This window comes from Rhinopithecus roxellana, chromosome 3 (assembly GCF_007565055.1).
Source record: "Rhinopithecus roxellana isolate Shanxi Qingling chromosome 3, ASM756505v1, whole genome shotgun sequence".
Lineage (NCBI taxonomy): Eukaryota > Metazoa > Chordata > Mammalia > Primates > Cercopithecidae > Rhinopithecus > Rhinopithecus roxellana.
In genome coordinates, this window is record NC_044551.1 from 109,657,889 (window position 1) to 109,674,306 (window position 16,418).

Sequence of the window (16,418 nt, forward strand, 5' to 3'; positions counted from 1 at the left end):
TCTCCTTGCCAATGTGTGTGTGTGTGTTTATATAGATACATACATATTGTGTGTCTACATGTGTGCATGAGTATAAGGATTTGTTTGTTTCACTGCCAATTAGATCAGATTAAGAGATTGCCTTGTGGGCTGGGAAGTGGGATGTGAGGGTGGTGCCGAGAAAAAGAGAAGAGTCTATTAATGATATTATCTTGCCTGATGAAATTAGATGCAGCTATGATGGAGTCGAAGACAAAAGGATCATGGGCATGCAGCTGGACAGAGCAAGCAGCTCTCTGTATGTTGCATTCTCTACCTGTGTGATAAAAGTTCCCCTTGGCCGGTGTGAACGACATGGGAAGTGTAAAAAGTATGTATTTTGCCTCGCTGACAATTAGAAAGTCCGTGGTGGCTAGGAAGCAGTCCTAGGTAGCTCATGGTCATCCTCTTCCTGCAGAACCTGTATTGCCTCCAGAGACCCGTATTGTGGGTGGATAAAGGAAGGTGGTGCCTGCACCCATTTATCACCCAACAGCAGGTAAGGAGCCTGAGGAGTGGGAGAGGGTACAGTGGCTTCCAGCCAAGGTGTATTCTAGATGTAAGATTTGCTCTGCTCACACACTCCACCACACAGCTTTCTGTGCACAAACACCAGCAACGGGACTGTCAGCCTTTCTCCTTCCCTTTCCCATTTCATGGAGCCTCACCACATCACATGTGGCAGATTTCCAATTGATTAATCATCCTCGGACTGATTAAAAACACAGAATGGAAACACAGTGGGCTTCAATGTATTCCCTAGAGAGAGAGACAAGAAAGTGCCTGGCTTGATCATCATGGTGGGAGAAAAGCAGAGAAAAGGAGCAATAGGATACCAATTAGATTAGTGAGTGGTTTGTTTAGCCATAGCAAAACTGGCTCTTGTAATTGACTGTGCAGGGCTGAGAAGAAATTGCAGAACATTTGTTAAGCAATGCAATTGTACTGCAAGCATGGTGTATACATCCAATAAACCTTCTCCTGCGCTGAAGAACGGTTGACCCTGTTACTCTTTAGGCAGTCAATCAATTCTTGGCAGTTCTCCAACAGATCAGCTAGATGAGGCCAGTCCACCATGCCTGTGATTTTGGTGTTTAAAATTGTTACCTTGGCTTTAAATGCTTAGATGGCATTGGCTAAGAGGTTTCTTTTTATGCTTTTACTTCAGTGGATGTGAAATCCAAAATACATTTGCAAAAGTATTCAATGTTTATCTTTGATGGGTTGTGGCAAGCAATTTAGGAAGTCAGACAGCACAGATCTTCCTTCAACACAGCCATTTCTGCAACCTCCCCAGATCCAAAGGGGGAACAGAACCATCTTTACATCACTCTGTGCCTCCTTTCCTATTTCAGAATAGCTAAACAAACAGACCAAGGGCGTATCTGATGACCACCACCTGCATAATTTGAGGACAAGTATTCTCATAAACAGAGCTGATGATAACTATAAAATCTGACCTGGAAATTTGACTAATGCAAAAGTCTGAGTCACTGTATATTATTAGAACAGCTTTGCAAGTAGCATTATTGACATGGTGTAATATTAGAGGTTTGTCCCTTTTCATTGGACCCCTCAAAGTGGAGGAGAAAGGATCACCAAGCATGGAGAGGGGAGCTATGAAATGACCTATGTCCTTTCTGTGTTCAACATGTGACCAAAGGCTATAAGACTGATATTTTAAAAATTATTTTTAAGTCAATATAAGAACTCCAAAATAGTTTCCTTAAGGTGTGCATTCATATTTCAATGATGCTGGCATTGCTCAAAACATGGGGCGTGCCCTTTGGAGAGTGGGCCCCAGGGCATCGTGAATATTGGCTGTCATGACCACTAGAAATCTTCATCTTTTGAGGGATTTGATTTTTAATGTGGCAAAAAAGATTAGAAACAAAACATGGTGGATTATTAGATCAAGCTGTGACTTTCAAAATAGTTTTCCTATATGGCTCGTAAATAAGCTCTGAAAGCAGTTGCAAAATAAGAGTTTCAATTATATTATGGGAATATGTACAAAGTGCCCCCAAAGGAAGGTGACTCTGGTGTGCTTATTTTAAAAATCAAAATAGCTTTTATTAAAATTGGTTTTCTTAATGTCATGTCGCTTGTACAGCCCAGTGGTGACCTAGTAGACTTGGAAGAAACATGAGCCTGTCAAAGAGAATGAGAGTAATACTCCCAATGACTGGGGCAGGGCTAGGGGTAAACAAATAGCCAGGTGGTCTCCACAAAATGCACCACCAGCTCCTGTCTCCTCTGTAGCCACTTGGACCTTTGAACACTTTTGGCTAGATAAATGTCTAGGCAAAAAAACCTTGCCTAGGAAGGCAAGGGTAGGAGTGAAAGAGTAGAGAGAAAAAGACTTTTCTTTTTAATTTATAGACTTCTATATTGTTTCTATGAGGAGTGTATTTTAACATCTAAACTTCTTAAATGTTTAAGAAATGCTCAGAGAATTAAAGAAGGATATAAATAATCTGCAAGCTTATTATCTCCCTGAATAATATCTGAATTAACTGCTTAAACCATGGCTTCTCTTTGAAGAGTCACCTAAGACTTTCTATAACTTCAGAGATGTAAACTTCAGAGATAAATTTTCAAGCTGTTAACTATTTATTTTTTGCACCTACCACTCATCAAACTATGTTACTGTCTTTAGTGAAACTTAAGACTCATTTCTGAAGACTCACATTATTGTATTCGTTTCTGTCTCTCTTTCCCTTCCTTTTGTAAAAGACTGACTTTTGAGCAGGACATAGAGCGTGGCAATACAGATGGTCTGGGGGACTGTCACAGTAAGTACAGTCTTTTATCCATTTTTATCTTTGGGCAAAGATGCTTTCAGTGAACGGCCTAGATACATCAGCTCACATGTGGATCTGAGTGTAGCAGACACTAAAGCATACATAAATGACAGAAATCATCTTCTAAATATCAAATAAAGAAAGCACTCTGTTCTAAAGCCAGTGTTGTCAATGTTGTCACTATAAATGCTGGCACCTATTTCATTAATTCTAATGCAGGGGAACAAATTCACTCTAGAGGATATTAATTGTAGCAAAGCAGTAAGTTAAATCAGCATTTCCATTACAAAATGACAGTTTTGCTGTTTTTAAAAATGTGCTTTTATACTGTCATTTTTAGCCAAATAATAAAAAGATTGATCATTGTACTCTAGCTTTTTAATTGAGTGGGCCTGCTTTATTCTTGAACATATCGACTATCAAAAGTAATTATGTTTTTAAATTAGATTTGTGTCCGTTGCCATATATGACAGGAAAAAAATTTCAGAAATAACCCACAAGTACAAGGCAATTCAAAATAACCTTTTTATAGGAATTGGCCTACTATGTAAATCTCAGAGTTCATTATTAACTGGTAACATTTTAGTTAGAACTTTATGTAAAGGATCTGGCTCAAATTTCTGCCCAGTTGTCATGTGACCTGATTAATATCAATATTCTCCTGAAAATGCTTTATTGATGCTAATTTAAAGAATAATACCATACTCTTGGAAAATATGTTTAGTTTGTGCTGTTTCAAATGTTACATATGCTGAATTTCAAGAAGCTTGCATTCAAAATGGCAGCAAATAATAGCTCCCAAGGGAATGAAGTTATATTATCCTGATATTTGATTCTATAATGAAAATCATGGATATAATTCTAATCTTTCAGTCATGAGTACTGAAATTTCAGACTCTAACGTGTCATTCAACTTTCTACCTTACCTTTTTTAGAGATTAGTTATAATGAAATAAAGAGGGCTAAAGGCAGCCTTATCTCCAAATCTTTGCCATATACATTTTTTTCATTTACAAATATTATATATTGGCAAAAAATTCTTATTTATTATGTCTTTTCACACAAAATTGATGAGTTAATAAATAAGCATAGGAGAAGTGTCATCACCAAAAGATGTATGTTACGTGTGTGCATTCATCTGTATCAGGGAAATAGCTTGATGTTTGATCAGTTGACCTTAATCATCTTGGTGCATTATAGCTTTATTTGCAAGGAAACAGGTTTAAGATGTGTGTGTGTGCATGTGTGTGTGTGTGTGTGTGTGTGTGTGTTTTAACAGCTTAGTTAACTGATGTTAATGAGCCATTTTCATCATATTTATATTACTTGTGATAGTGGTGTCTGTAGAAAAATAGGGGTGTAGATTTGGATCAAATCAGAAAATACGTGAAACATGTAAAAATGGTTATTACTGTGTCTATAAAATGCCCACTACACCAGTAGGCTCACACCCTTATCTGCGTTCTCAGGCAGAAGAACCTGAGGAAACCTCTGTATGTAGCATAGGAGAGGCTCTCAGGTCCCAACCCCGTGATTTATTCTTTATTTCCAGAGTAATCTTAGTGGCAAGCCCCTGGATCTGCCTTCGTGCTTTGTAGTGTGTCCTTGACCTTTAACCTCACTCTTGCTGAGGCACATAGGGTGCTTGCTCAGGGCAGGAGTCAGGCTGCCCCTCTGCCTCCCTGCCTTTCCTCATGGCTTCTCCTCTCCCCATGTTCCTGCTGGAGCATGAACTACCTCTATTAGACAGACCTATCCCCACACAGGTATTCAGGGAGGGTTTCTCTAACTGGTGCAGTCATGATAACTGGTACACAATTAGCAGGATGTTAAAGGGAAATGAGGAAATCACAAATAGCCAGTGTTAGAGGCTGAGTGAACCAGAGATCTGACCCCAACACACAGCACACACGCAGATATGTTGCCTAATATGTGTAAGGGTTTGTTTTTTAACTTCCAAACTAAAACTCCTGATGATTTCAAAGCACTGTAACACTGGACAGTTTCTCACAGCATGGTTGTGAGGATGAAGTAAAAAGAGAATGTAAAGAAAAAATGTTTTCTTTGTAAGTGTAATCCAGGTATCACTTATGCACATGCATGTCCCTCTGTATAAAGAAGGGTTTAAACTCTCGAAGTCACCTATAATTGCGGTTACCATTTCGTTTGCCAACTCTTGCATTTTCTCTGCCTCTTGGCAAAGGCAGTGACTTGGAGGAAATTCACTTGGTGGAAGAGATATGGAGGTGTGAAATTGGACTGAGTATAAAGCATTTCACATTACACGCAGGAATTAAAAAGCACTTACTTAGTATCAGGGACCATACGTACGTCGGCATAGTTCTGTGTTAGCTCATTCCCACTTATGTAAGTCGCACTAAGCAGAGTGTAAAACATTAAGTAACCTTTTCCTCCCTTTTGTCTTTCAGATTCCTTTGTGGCATTGAATGGTAAGGAAGATATTACTCTCATAATTTCACACTGGTGGAAACCTATCTGAGAATTTCTATTTCATTAATCCCCTTGAGTATGTTCAAATCTTAAGAATCTTAAGTTTCTTTTTAATTAATTTTTTATCCTCATTGTCTTTTTATAGACATTTCAACTCCTCTACCAGATCATGAAATGTCTTACAACACAGTGTATGGTCAGTTTACGGATTTTTTTTTTTTTTAATTCGTTAAGTCATTCATCTGGCAGTAGTTTATAGTTTTCATTCCTAAACATCATGGACCAGATTCTTTGTTACTTAAGGGCTCCAATTCACTAAAATTATTTATCAATTTCACCATCCTTCAAAAATCACTCTGCCTATGTGAGACAATTGATGTGGGAGACTGAGTCCTAAATTTTTAATCCAGGGAACATGAAATATGCCAACCTTAGGGAATTTGATGAATACATTTAATGAGTTCTTGAGGGAGAAGAAATTGCTTTCGAACATAAGTATATCCAAGACAAAGGAACAGTGCTGATAACTAATGGACTATAGCTCCTCAGCTGATACAGTGCACCATCCCCCAAAATGCTGGCATTCAAGACAATACCCTCTGCTGGCGAAAATCTATACAGGACACACATGTCAGGCTCTTATTAGACAAAACTTTCCAATATGGTATGAAATTGGCCCCTGAAATTTAAGCTCAAAAAGAGTATGAATATTTAGACATGTTTTCAGTGCGATTTCTTCAGAATGTAGACAAGGAAGAGTGACGCAGTGGAAATGATGTGCAAACAGGATTTATCTCATTGTTCTTGGTCTGAAATATACAATCACTATATTAAACAAAGCTATTAAGCCCATAAACAGAATATTCTGAACTCTTCATGTAAGAAGTTGAAATGTAGCTGTTCCATTTACATTTCTCAAGGTACCCCCAAATATTTATTAGGGTAAACTATCCATGTGTTTTTTTTAAAAAAATATGGTATGAAAAACATGTGTGTGATGGCAGATTTAAGCCTCTGCATTATAATGGAAGCTGAGAGTTTCATGTATACACAGCCATTTTATAGTTTGTGTGTTTAAGATAAATAATCAAGCAACAGATCCAGGACAGTCTTTAAGTACAGAAGTAGGTAAATAAGGGAGGGAGAAAAATACATTTTAAAAAAGGGAAAAGAAAAGAAAGGGGAAGGAAAAGAAAGCAATGCTGATTTATGATCCAAAAAAATAGTTCATGATGGCTACAAATGTGTTTAATAGCTCTTTGTAAACTCTCACTGCCTGTGTCAAATTAGCATACATAAAAAGCCTTTTTGAATATCTTAAAAGACTGGCTTATACCCTGGAACTGTTTAGGTATGGAAAACATTGCCTGGTTTCTCCTGACTGGTCCCCTTGTGAAGTAAGGCATTGTGGAGTAGATGAGCCCACAGAATTCATCCACCTTTAATGTTCCCTCATCTATGACTGAAACCAGAATATTGAACACCAAAGACTAGAAGAAAAATTGCTCAGGAGGCAAATGTCGTCTAGCTTAGGCTGCCTTGAGAAAAAAAACTGCACTTCGTATCTGCTCTTTTCCAACATGATACTTTGCGATCATTTCCTATAATTGAATAGTCTTTATCAGATATTGAGACATTAAGATCTTGAAACAAATTGAACCAGCAACCTGCACAGCATTCATCAGTCATACTAAGACCAATTTTAACTCCCAGGTAATTTCTTAAATAGATAGAATAATTAAACTATGGGATACTCTTATGAGCAAAAATCACTCCCAAGCTATGTTCTCTCTTATTTCCTTTACAAAAGGAAAGGTACTGATTAATGCTTCCGTATTAACACTTTAAGGGATGATGCTCATTCATTTGCAGGTCTTGGGGGAGGCAACTAAAGAAGAGCTGGAATTTTCCTTTCAGCTAATGATCCTATCCATTTCAGGCTAAATCTATTCAGTGTGAAGCAGTTCGATGATTAATTGACCATCAAAATGACGACTGGTTCAGACAGTACTTACAAAAATATTGGCAATTTTAAAAAATAAACCATTGTAAGGGATGCTAATTTTGGAATTAATAAACCCAGAATAGATTTCACTAATTCATTCAGCAAAAACTTGTTGAGTGGCTACTGTGTCCTAGGCACTGTACTGGGTGCTGATTTGTAGCACCAAAAGAAGAAATAAATTGCTATTTTTATGAGCATGGATATAGACAAGGAAGCCAACTCCAAAGTAAAAAGTGCACCCACACTGTTTCTAGCTGTGTCCTCTGCATGTCCTGCACTCTGTGGCTGAGTGTAGGCTCACAGAGCCAACTACAAAACCAGAAATGCCCAACCTAGGAAAAGGGATCATTTCAATAAACAATGCAGACTTTCTGCTTGTCAAAAGCTCTGTGCCACACCAGTTACATATGCAAGAACCCCTTTTAGTGAATTGGGCCCTGATTATTTTCCTTCTCTCTTCCTCTCTTGTATTGATTTAATGTCTCCGTTTTGTGTCTAATTGTCTACAAACATTGTTAATAGGTTAGAGTAGTATGAAGGGTGTCTAACCTCTGGAATTACAATGACTTGTAGATATAGAGAAACAACATGCTGCATTAAAGTTAACTTTCAAAATATACCTATTTATTTGTATTTATGAGAATGATAAAGTATAAGTTCAATTGATTAAAATGTGACCTTTCTTATTGGACTGACAAAACAAAAATAGATTTCAAATCTATTGACATAGATATCACCTCCACAAATGTTTGCCTATTTTTGTAGCATGACTTTGGTTACAGAGTCTCTTAGGGAATGCACAAAAATAATACAACTTTAAAAATCAGACTAGAAGAAGGAATATACGTGGTTTCCTTGTCATTTTTTTTTAAGCTTGGAGAGTAATAACACATCTTTGAATTCAGACTGAGGACTACTGCTTAATAGTGCTTTTACAGGGTGCTTCTAAAATTTTTGAGAATCAGGTGTTGCTTTCTCTGACTGTTTACTTCACCACTGGCACGTGTTTCCTATCCTCAAGCATAAGTTTAAAAGATTACAAACCTCATGATGCTCAGTTTTTTCTTTCGAGTAAATCAGAGGCATGGTTTCTCTAGGTTTACATGTAGCAAATCGAGATGTGGTGGGTATTAGACTAACACTTCAGTGATAGGAAGAAGAGACTGATTTCTCACATTTGTGTCAAACACTTTCCTACCTAACTACCATCTGGTCCACATTAATTTCCTCTCACAGCCATAGCTTTCCACTACCAATGAGTTTTCCATGTATTCACAGCATATGGGCCAGGAAATCTTTCTACAGAGAATGTGTCCCTTAGGCATATATTTCCCCTAGATTACCGTATTAAGAAATGTTCTCCCTAAACCATACTTATGGCATTACCATAAAATTGCCCCTTGAACACAGTTAAATTGAAAGTGCTCAAAATGCATATCAATTCAGGTAAAAGAAATCTTGCTACTTGGAGGGGAGGTATTTTTTTTTTTTTTCTTCCTCACTTTCTCTTTCTAACTCCCTACAAAGCTATTTCTAATTGTTTGCTTATGCTGGGCACTGAATTTTCTCTTAGGCTGAGCCTATATTTTATTAGAGTAGTCTTGAATTCAGGAGCGCAAAAAAATAAGTTATGTTTTAGACCTCAATGCAAGCTGAAAGGAAATAAAGGAACTTCTATATTTCCATTTCTCAGGCTGATTTTCCTGCCCCTGTTCTCTTATCTGTATCATGACATGAGATGTGAAACTCAGAAATGTAAAAACACAAAGTCTAGAATAAAGCATTCCTTGAATTTTAAATGAACATGCTTTTAGCAGCTGGATACGAAGCAGCCTATTTTCAACGAATTGGATGTTTGAAGCTGTGTGAGAGCCAAACAAGTGCCACACAGAAAGGGACCTCTTCAATGTTACCAAAGCTTTGTGGCAGCATTTAGGTGTAGTGACTCCACAGAAGTCACCATCGCATGGACGAGCCACTTGGCTTCCTTTTTCCTGCTGAGCAAAGTTTTAAGAAGATAAAAAGCTATCTTTGTTATATATGTTTTGTCTGTAATTTGCAATATTATAGTCTCCTGGGGGGAATTCAACTTCCAATAATAATTGTAGAAAAAAAAAAGAAGAAGAATGCACTGTACTTGTTCTTATAATCTGTCTTTCTAGAGGCCAATATTTTATTTATCATGTGCATGGTGATCATACTTCAAGGCTGGAGCTTTTGGAGTTGTTGTGAGTCTGCCCTACTTTCCACCAAAGGCACCAATTATACATGCACAGTAGTTGCCCTTATATCTTTTAAAAATTGTTCAAGAGGTTGCTCTATGTAATCCAAAAACTCCAGTTGAAAATCACAAGGAGGTCATATTTTATTTCTGCCAGAGAGAACAGGTAGTAGTGCTTCTTTAAATCATTGTGTCAGCTTGGATCAAAGCACCTGATACAATCTGTATTCAACCTTGTGGAACGATGGAGGGAGAGCTTATGAACGAATTCACAGGAAATGGCTAGAGTTTCTACTGTAACTCTCAACCCAGCCATTCTTCTCGTATTATCCTATGGTAGCTTATCTGAACCTCAGAAATATATCCTTTTCTAATTTGAATCATTTTAGTCAATGCAGCCTCAAAAATGGAAACTATTTTTATTGAAATAAGACACAAAAGGGACAGCCGTAATAGTGTGTAGCAGTTGAAGCCTCCATTCCAATGAAAAGACAGTGGGAATAGATCCCTTTGCAAAGCAATAACTACTCCCAGAAAGAGGAATGCCTGTGAAGTTGAGTTGAACCTGAAGACTAGACACACCGTAGAACCTCCATAGGAAGGGTGCAGAGTAACTGAGTTACTTGTGACAGGGACAAGACTTACCCACTACCAGAAACCTGCCCCATCAGTCACAAATGGGATTCCTGGAGTGGACACTTTCTGTGTTTAGTCCTGCCACGAAAATATCAGAGAAGGACACTGGCCTTTCTTGAGCACCTACTATGTGTCAGACACTATGCAAGATGCTTTCACCATTATGTCCCTATCCTCCCAACACTGAGAGGTGTCTTTATCCCCACTGGGTGCACAGGAAGAGGTTAAGTGATTCCCCAAGGCCCACCCAGCAAGTGTCAGAGATAGGATCTGACCCTTCATTTTCTAACTACAAGTTCAAGGGGCTTTCTGCTGAACACACCCCACACCACCACCACCACTAAACTGTGTCATTTCTAGGGCGGTCTCCTCTCAGTCTTACAGCCAGGTTGGGTGTCCCACCTCCAGGCCTCTGAGCAAAGGGAATGTGGGTCTCTCCGATGATGTTTTCCTAACTGTATTTGTGACGAAAACAGGGCACTCCAGTTCCCTCTTGCCCAGCACAACCACATCAGATTCGACGGCTCAAGAGGGGTATGAGTCTAGGGGAGGAATGCTGGACTGGAAGCATCTGCTTGACTCACCTGACAGCACAGACCCTTTGGGGGCAGTGTCTTCCCATAATCACCAAGACAAGAAGGGTAAGGCCTTGGAAATGCCTCTTCCTCTCGGGGGAGAGGGAGGGAAAAGTGGGGAGGACTGTGTAACTGCTTCCAGCTGAATTTTAGCAGCATTTAAGGAACCTCCAATGCGCTATGATGGAAAGTTTCTCGGAAAAGACTGCAACCCCATCCTCTATGTGAGGCTTGATCCTAAATTATTCTCTGAGCAAGGAAAACCACACAAAACAAATAATATATCCTCTGAGCTTCCTCTACCCAAAAAAAGGTGTGGCTTGGCCCAAAGCACATGCTGGCTTCTGACATTCCTTGCCATTCCTCTTAGTCTCATTCTGAGATTTTTGGACCCTCTTTTCCCACCATAATGTGATGGAATGCGGTTCGGGCTTTGGCAAGTGAATGCAATTGAAGTAAAGGCCCTGTTAATCAGTGAATTGAGAAATAGCAGGGCAAAGTCTTTTCTGGCTGGTAGCATCTCTCACTCTTGCATGGTGCTGAATTTGAATAGAGCCATGGTCCTCAGACGTACTGCAATTGCTCTTAGAGGACAGTAGCTAAGACAAAAATATGTTATTTAATCAAGCAGAATTGCTATGCATTTAAAACGGAAAGGAAGCCACACTAAATGAAAGGGACTCTACTGTGAACTGTCCTAAATTCTCCTTTGCTTTCTTTGCTTAGCTGCAGACAGGAAATGTCATCTCTTTTCTTGCCATTTGCTGCTTCTGGTAACACATCCTACTTTAGTTGCAGCTGCAACCAAAGAGGCCTTTACTTGTCCAAAAAACAGTCTTGTAAATCAGAGACTGAAAAGCCCAGTTATGTTGCTGAGCTGTTTCCCCCCATTCAGAATTGTTTACTTCTATATGTTTTCAAGAGTTTCATCCAAGCGGGAGTTTGAGTTTCGAGGGCAGAGCAGCCACCGTGACCCTTGGAAGATAGTCGCTATCGGGCCCTCCCCCAGAGTGTTCCGCAAACGTATCTCCATCTTCACTTTTAAACAATGCTTTCTGGTCAGACTCTCAGGCTACGTTTTCATCTGCTGTTTTGCTTCTCATCTCCTGAGAGTGCTGGGCACTCTGCTTACTCTATTTGCCAAGTCAAAATGTAAAGATGGAGCCCCTTTTGTCCTGTTCTTGAGCATGTCCTCTTAACTGATTTTATGTTCTTCTATAGACTTCCCCTTCCCCTTAGTAATATGCCCTGCCTCAAATCTTTGTTTGTTTTTTTTTGGTTTGCTTTTGTTTTTTTGAGATGGAATCTCACTCTGTTGCCTACACTGGAGTGCGGTGGCACGATCTCAGCTCACTGCAACCTCTGCCTCCCAGGTTCAAGAGATTCTCCCTGCTTGAGCTTCCCAAGTAGCTGGGATTAGAGGTGCCTGCCACCACGCTCAGCTAATTTTTGTATTTTTTTTTTTAGTAGTGACAGGGCTTTGCCATGCTGGCCAGGCTGGTCTTAAACTCCTGATCTCAGGTGATCTGCCCGCCTCAGCTTCCCAAAGTGCTGGGATTACAGACTTGAGCTGCTGTTCCCGGCCAACTCTTTTTTTTTTTTTTTTTGTAAGCTGGTTTTGTCTCATCAGCTTCTTTCTGTTTGAGGGATTCCCTGCTCTTTCCATCCTGAGAAAGCTCCAGATAGAAGAGAAACTGTCCCGACAGATTACAAGCCTTAGCATATGCCATTATTTGCTATGTGTGGCTCCTGACCTCAGATGTGCTAGTTCTGTGTTCTCAAGAAGAGAAAACTTAGTAGAAATCACTTTGTTTTTGCCCACTGCGATTTTCTGAAACAAAATAAAACAAACAGCCTTTCCAATAAAGCATTAAATATGCCAACCAAATATCTAGCTGTTGGTTGCAGTAATTTTCTTTTCACTTCACTGAGAGGGGTAGCGTGAATTTTCTGTAATCGTTAACTCCCCCCAAGGAATGGAGGTTCTCAAAGAGTCCAATTAACACTTTGACAGATCATTTTAAAATTCGGCATTGTTCATTCTCTTGGGTCTTATTATATTGGCAAAGCTGGAAGCAGTCTACATATTGTCAAACAATGGTGGCAGAGGTGATTGCATGGGTGTTTAACATGATCACTGTTCTTGTGCTAGTAACTCCTTGCCTTGCCCTGTCAAATTTGAGTTTGTTTTTTACCATTGGTTGTATGTTTGATGGGGCAATGCCAATGAGTTGTGCAGAAATTTTAAACAAAAGATGTAGCTTAATGTTCCTTTTATCATAGTTTTTATGATTTTAATTTCCATTTTGTTCCAAATTGTTTTTTGTTTAATGTTCATGATTTATTTTCGACTTTCGTTTCGTTTTGCCAAGCACTGTGTGGTATGACTTGGTGATGGCGTTACTCCGTTGGAAAAGTCTTGCTCCTTTTCTGACTCATCATGGCATCCCTTAACTTGAACCAATCTGTGATGCCCCTTGCTTCTTTTCATTCCCTGATGTCAGTGCCTTAATGATGTCACATCCGTGTATGCAGCATCTCCCGGGATGCAAGAGTTTCATGGGTTTTCTAAGGGCCTGTGATGGGTGCTCTTTCTACTGGGTCGATTGTCTCATGAGAATGTGACATTTGTGTGCCCCAGCTTTAGGAGCTAAATATACTCTGGAATTGTTTCTAAAATCCATCACATTTCCCCACTAAGCAGAAAATGTGTCCACTGACCAGCTCGCTGAGGAGTCAAGTGCCCGTTGCCCATTTTATTATGGTCACTGGTAAAAAGGCCAGTGAGCAAGGCATGCCCATGGCTCTACGCTGCAGATACGCTGACTGCCAGTGAGCTGGTCCCATTCTTTGTCCACTTCATCCTCCAAACAATTCTCCATTTCCAGAGTATGTTTGCTGCGTTTTTCTTTCTTTTTCTTGCTATGTCTTTCGTCTTGATTTAATCCTGTGCGTCCCTCACATTCTGTCAAAACACCCTTCCTCACCTTGCAGCCTAACTCCCTTCTGCTACCATTGTTCTTAGCCTCCCCCTTTCAAAATAACAGACCCAAGCCCTCTGCCCCTCTGTGGAATGTTCCAAGGCTCTTTCCTTCTACACTGTGAGTAGCATTCTGATGCTGTATGTATATACAGTCATACTAACAAAGCGTGAGAAGAGACCTGCACAGCACGCGGAAGCATTATCATAGAAAATGAAGTAATTTTCTCTCTCAGTAACTGGCCTTGCCCTTCATTACCCTACTGGCCTTGTCTAATGTCTCTTGTCCTTGCTGCTTTTCTTTAAAATTGCCTGATATCTTTCAAGCCCTGGATTCATTAGTGAAAACACAGCCAACTGCTCTGTTTTATCTCTGGGTCCCTAGATGTCTGGAGCCTCTGGAGTGAGCCCTTTAGTCACCAAGCTGATAAATGAGATGCAGCCCTGACTACTTCTTTCTTGGTTTTGCCACATTAAAAAATACATATTATTTATTCCTCCTATAACTATTGAGGTGGCAATAGGTAGTTACAAAGGGGCTCTAATTACATATAAATAAGAAAGAAAACCCAGTTTATTTTTAGATCTGGCTTATTCCCCACCACTGCTTCCCACATCAAAAGAAATAAGAGCTTTCGTTTTTAGGCTAAACAATACTGAGAACAAATAGCCACCCTTGTGCCTCTTATTCCTTACCAAAAGTAACAAGACTTTAAAGCTGATTTCCAAGAAGTCTGTGAGATATATAAGGAAATTAGCCATGTCCAGAGCAGCCAAGAGAGCTATGTAGCATACATATGAAATGTAAATGCTGACCACTGCTATGAGGATACAAGAATATATCCTGAACAGAATAAAAATCTCCTACTTCAGACTTTATTTTATAATAAAGAGTTATCGTGAGCTCTCAGAAAACAGACAAAATAGTAAATATAGAGCAGTTCCCATTTAATCAGAAATGCCAGAGTTGTAGTATGCTTCTATCTTTTGGGAAATCCTTAAAGTGAGATATTATCACATTATTACATTTAGTCCAGAAAATATGCCCATTACAGACGAGAATAACACATATTATAGAAACAGAATTTAAATTGGAGATTAAGTGAATAACCTAAAATGGATAGCAAATGTTGAATATATTTTAATCAGTGTATAAGCTATATGTGCAAGCAGTTTTTAGTTTGGGAAATAATATTCTGGTAAGATTCATAAGATCTATAACTATGATTAGTATTGTCCATATCTCACAATCCTAAATGGAATTTTATAAATCACAGAGGTTATCAATAATTCTCTTTATAGTTAATTATTTATTTTTTAAATGTGCAGTAGCCTACAGCAGTATTGCCTCTGAGGGAGATGAGCAGCACCTTACACGGGATGATTTAGGTGGCAGGGATGTGATGGCCTTCAAGAGTATTGAGTCATGTGGTGGAAATTTATGCCCTTTTCATTGCTCTTTCAGTCTTCTGCATTATCTTCATGATTATGTGAAAGGAAAAGCCTCAGTTTGGTGTTTTCTCATTAACAACTCCCTAAACTTGCTACTCTCTCTTTTTGACAAAGAGAGAATAGGGTTTACACTGGGGCTTTGTCTTCCAGCTGCACCTAGCTGGAATTAACATTGTTTGGCTTTAAGTTAGTTTTTATTTTTCTGGTTACATTTTATCTTTGAAAAGTGATACTTTTTTTTTCATTTGTGATAATGATACCAAGTTTCCCTTTGAAATACATTTTAAAGGTAATTTAAATAGAATATTAAGTAAATAATGCAGGAGTTATGAGGGATATAAAAATACTAAGTAAATAATATGGTAGGTGAGATTCATTGTTATGATTAAAATTGTAGTATTGGTAGTTGAATGACCAAAGTTTAGGTGACTATGTACTATAGCAATTTAAGGAGTCCAGTGAAGGTTAAACTGTTACCAAGAACTTTGTTCTGACATTTGGAAGAATGAGATTTGATGACCACTATACCCTCTCCTGGCTGGGTATTGCAAAACCAAGTGAATACATGTGTCACTCCAAGTGTTGTAATTATACAATCCAGTGCCCTTCTGATTTCTTTGCTACCTACCGAACTTTGTGTTTGGGGGTAGAAAGTTTCGTGAAATAGGAATTTAAAGTAACATGGATTTAGACTAATAAGAAATTAGCTACTCTAGGCTTGTTAAACATCTGGCAAGTTTTTTCTCCACACCAGCAGCAAGCACCGTAGTGTGGTCTGCCGCTAGTTATTACTCAAATTGTGGCCTATGGAAAGTTGATGTGTAGCCTTTCCACTTTTCATCTATTTTGCTGATATCCATAAGGAATCTAGTGCTACACAGTGTTGCCCAGCCTGGCAATAGCCTACACTTGACCCTTCTCCTTTTCTCCCGTTCAAACTTTACCTTTTCTAAGTTCTAAGCCTTCAGTGTCAGCTGTCTTTATTAACAGACTGAGAAATCTCATTTTAGGTGAGTATAGTTAATAATAGATTCTACCCCCTGGTTACTCTTACATTTTAACACTCTCCAATGCTTAAAATCTAATGGATTTGGGATTTTAAAGCACCCTGGTTCTCCCAACACAGAAGGTAATTTTTTGGCTCCTATCAAGTCATATGTAAGTGATTTTATGGACAGAGAAAATTATTCCTGATGACTGTAATAAAGGAAGAAAAATAGGCCTCTCCTCTTTTCCTGACTCTTAAACTTGGGCTGCATTTTCTCTGCCATTTCTT

General features: G+C 38.9%; 1 protein-coding gene across 2 annotated transcripts in view; it reads left to right on the plus strand.

Moving 5' to 3' along the window:
- Window positions 1-16,418, plus strand: part of SEMA6A (semaphorin 6A) — a 132,829-nt gene that overhangs the window by 97,759 nt on the left and 18,652 nt on the right. The window contains exons 14-19 of one of the 2 annotated variants that reach the window (XM_010379537.2): window positions 209-349; window positions 437-517; window positions 2,755-2,813; window positions 5,252-5,272; window positions 5,419-5,469; window positions 10,612-10,776. In XM_010379537.2, coding sequence (XP_010377839.1) covers window positions 209-349; window positions 437-517; window positions 2,755-2,813; window positions 5,252-5,272; window positions 5,419-5,469; window positions 10,612-10,776 — 518 coding nt within the window. The remainder of the gene's footprint in view (window positions 1-208; window positions 350-436; window positions 518-2,754; window positions 2,814-5,251; window positions 5,273-5,418; window positions 5,470-10,611; window positions 10,777-16,418) is intronic. The other variant, XM_010379538.2, reaches the window with a different exon arrangement.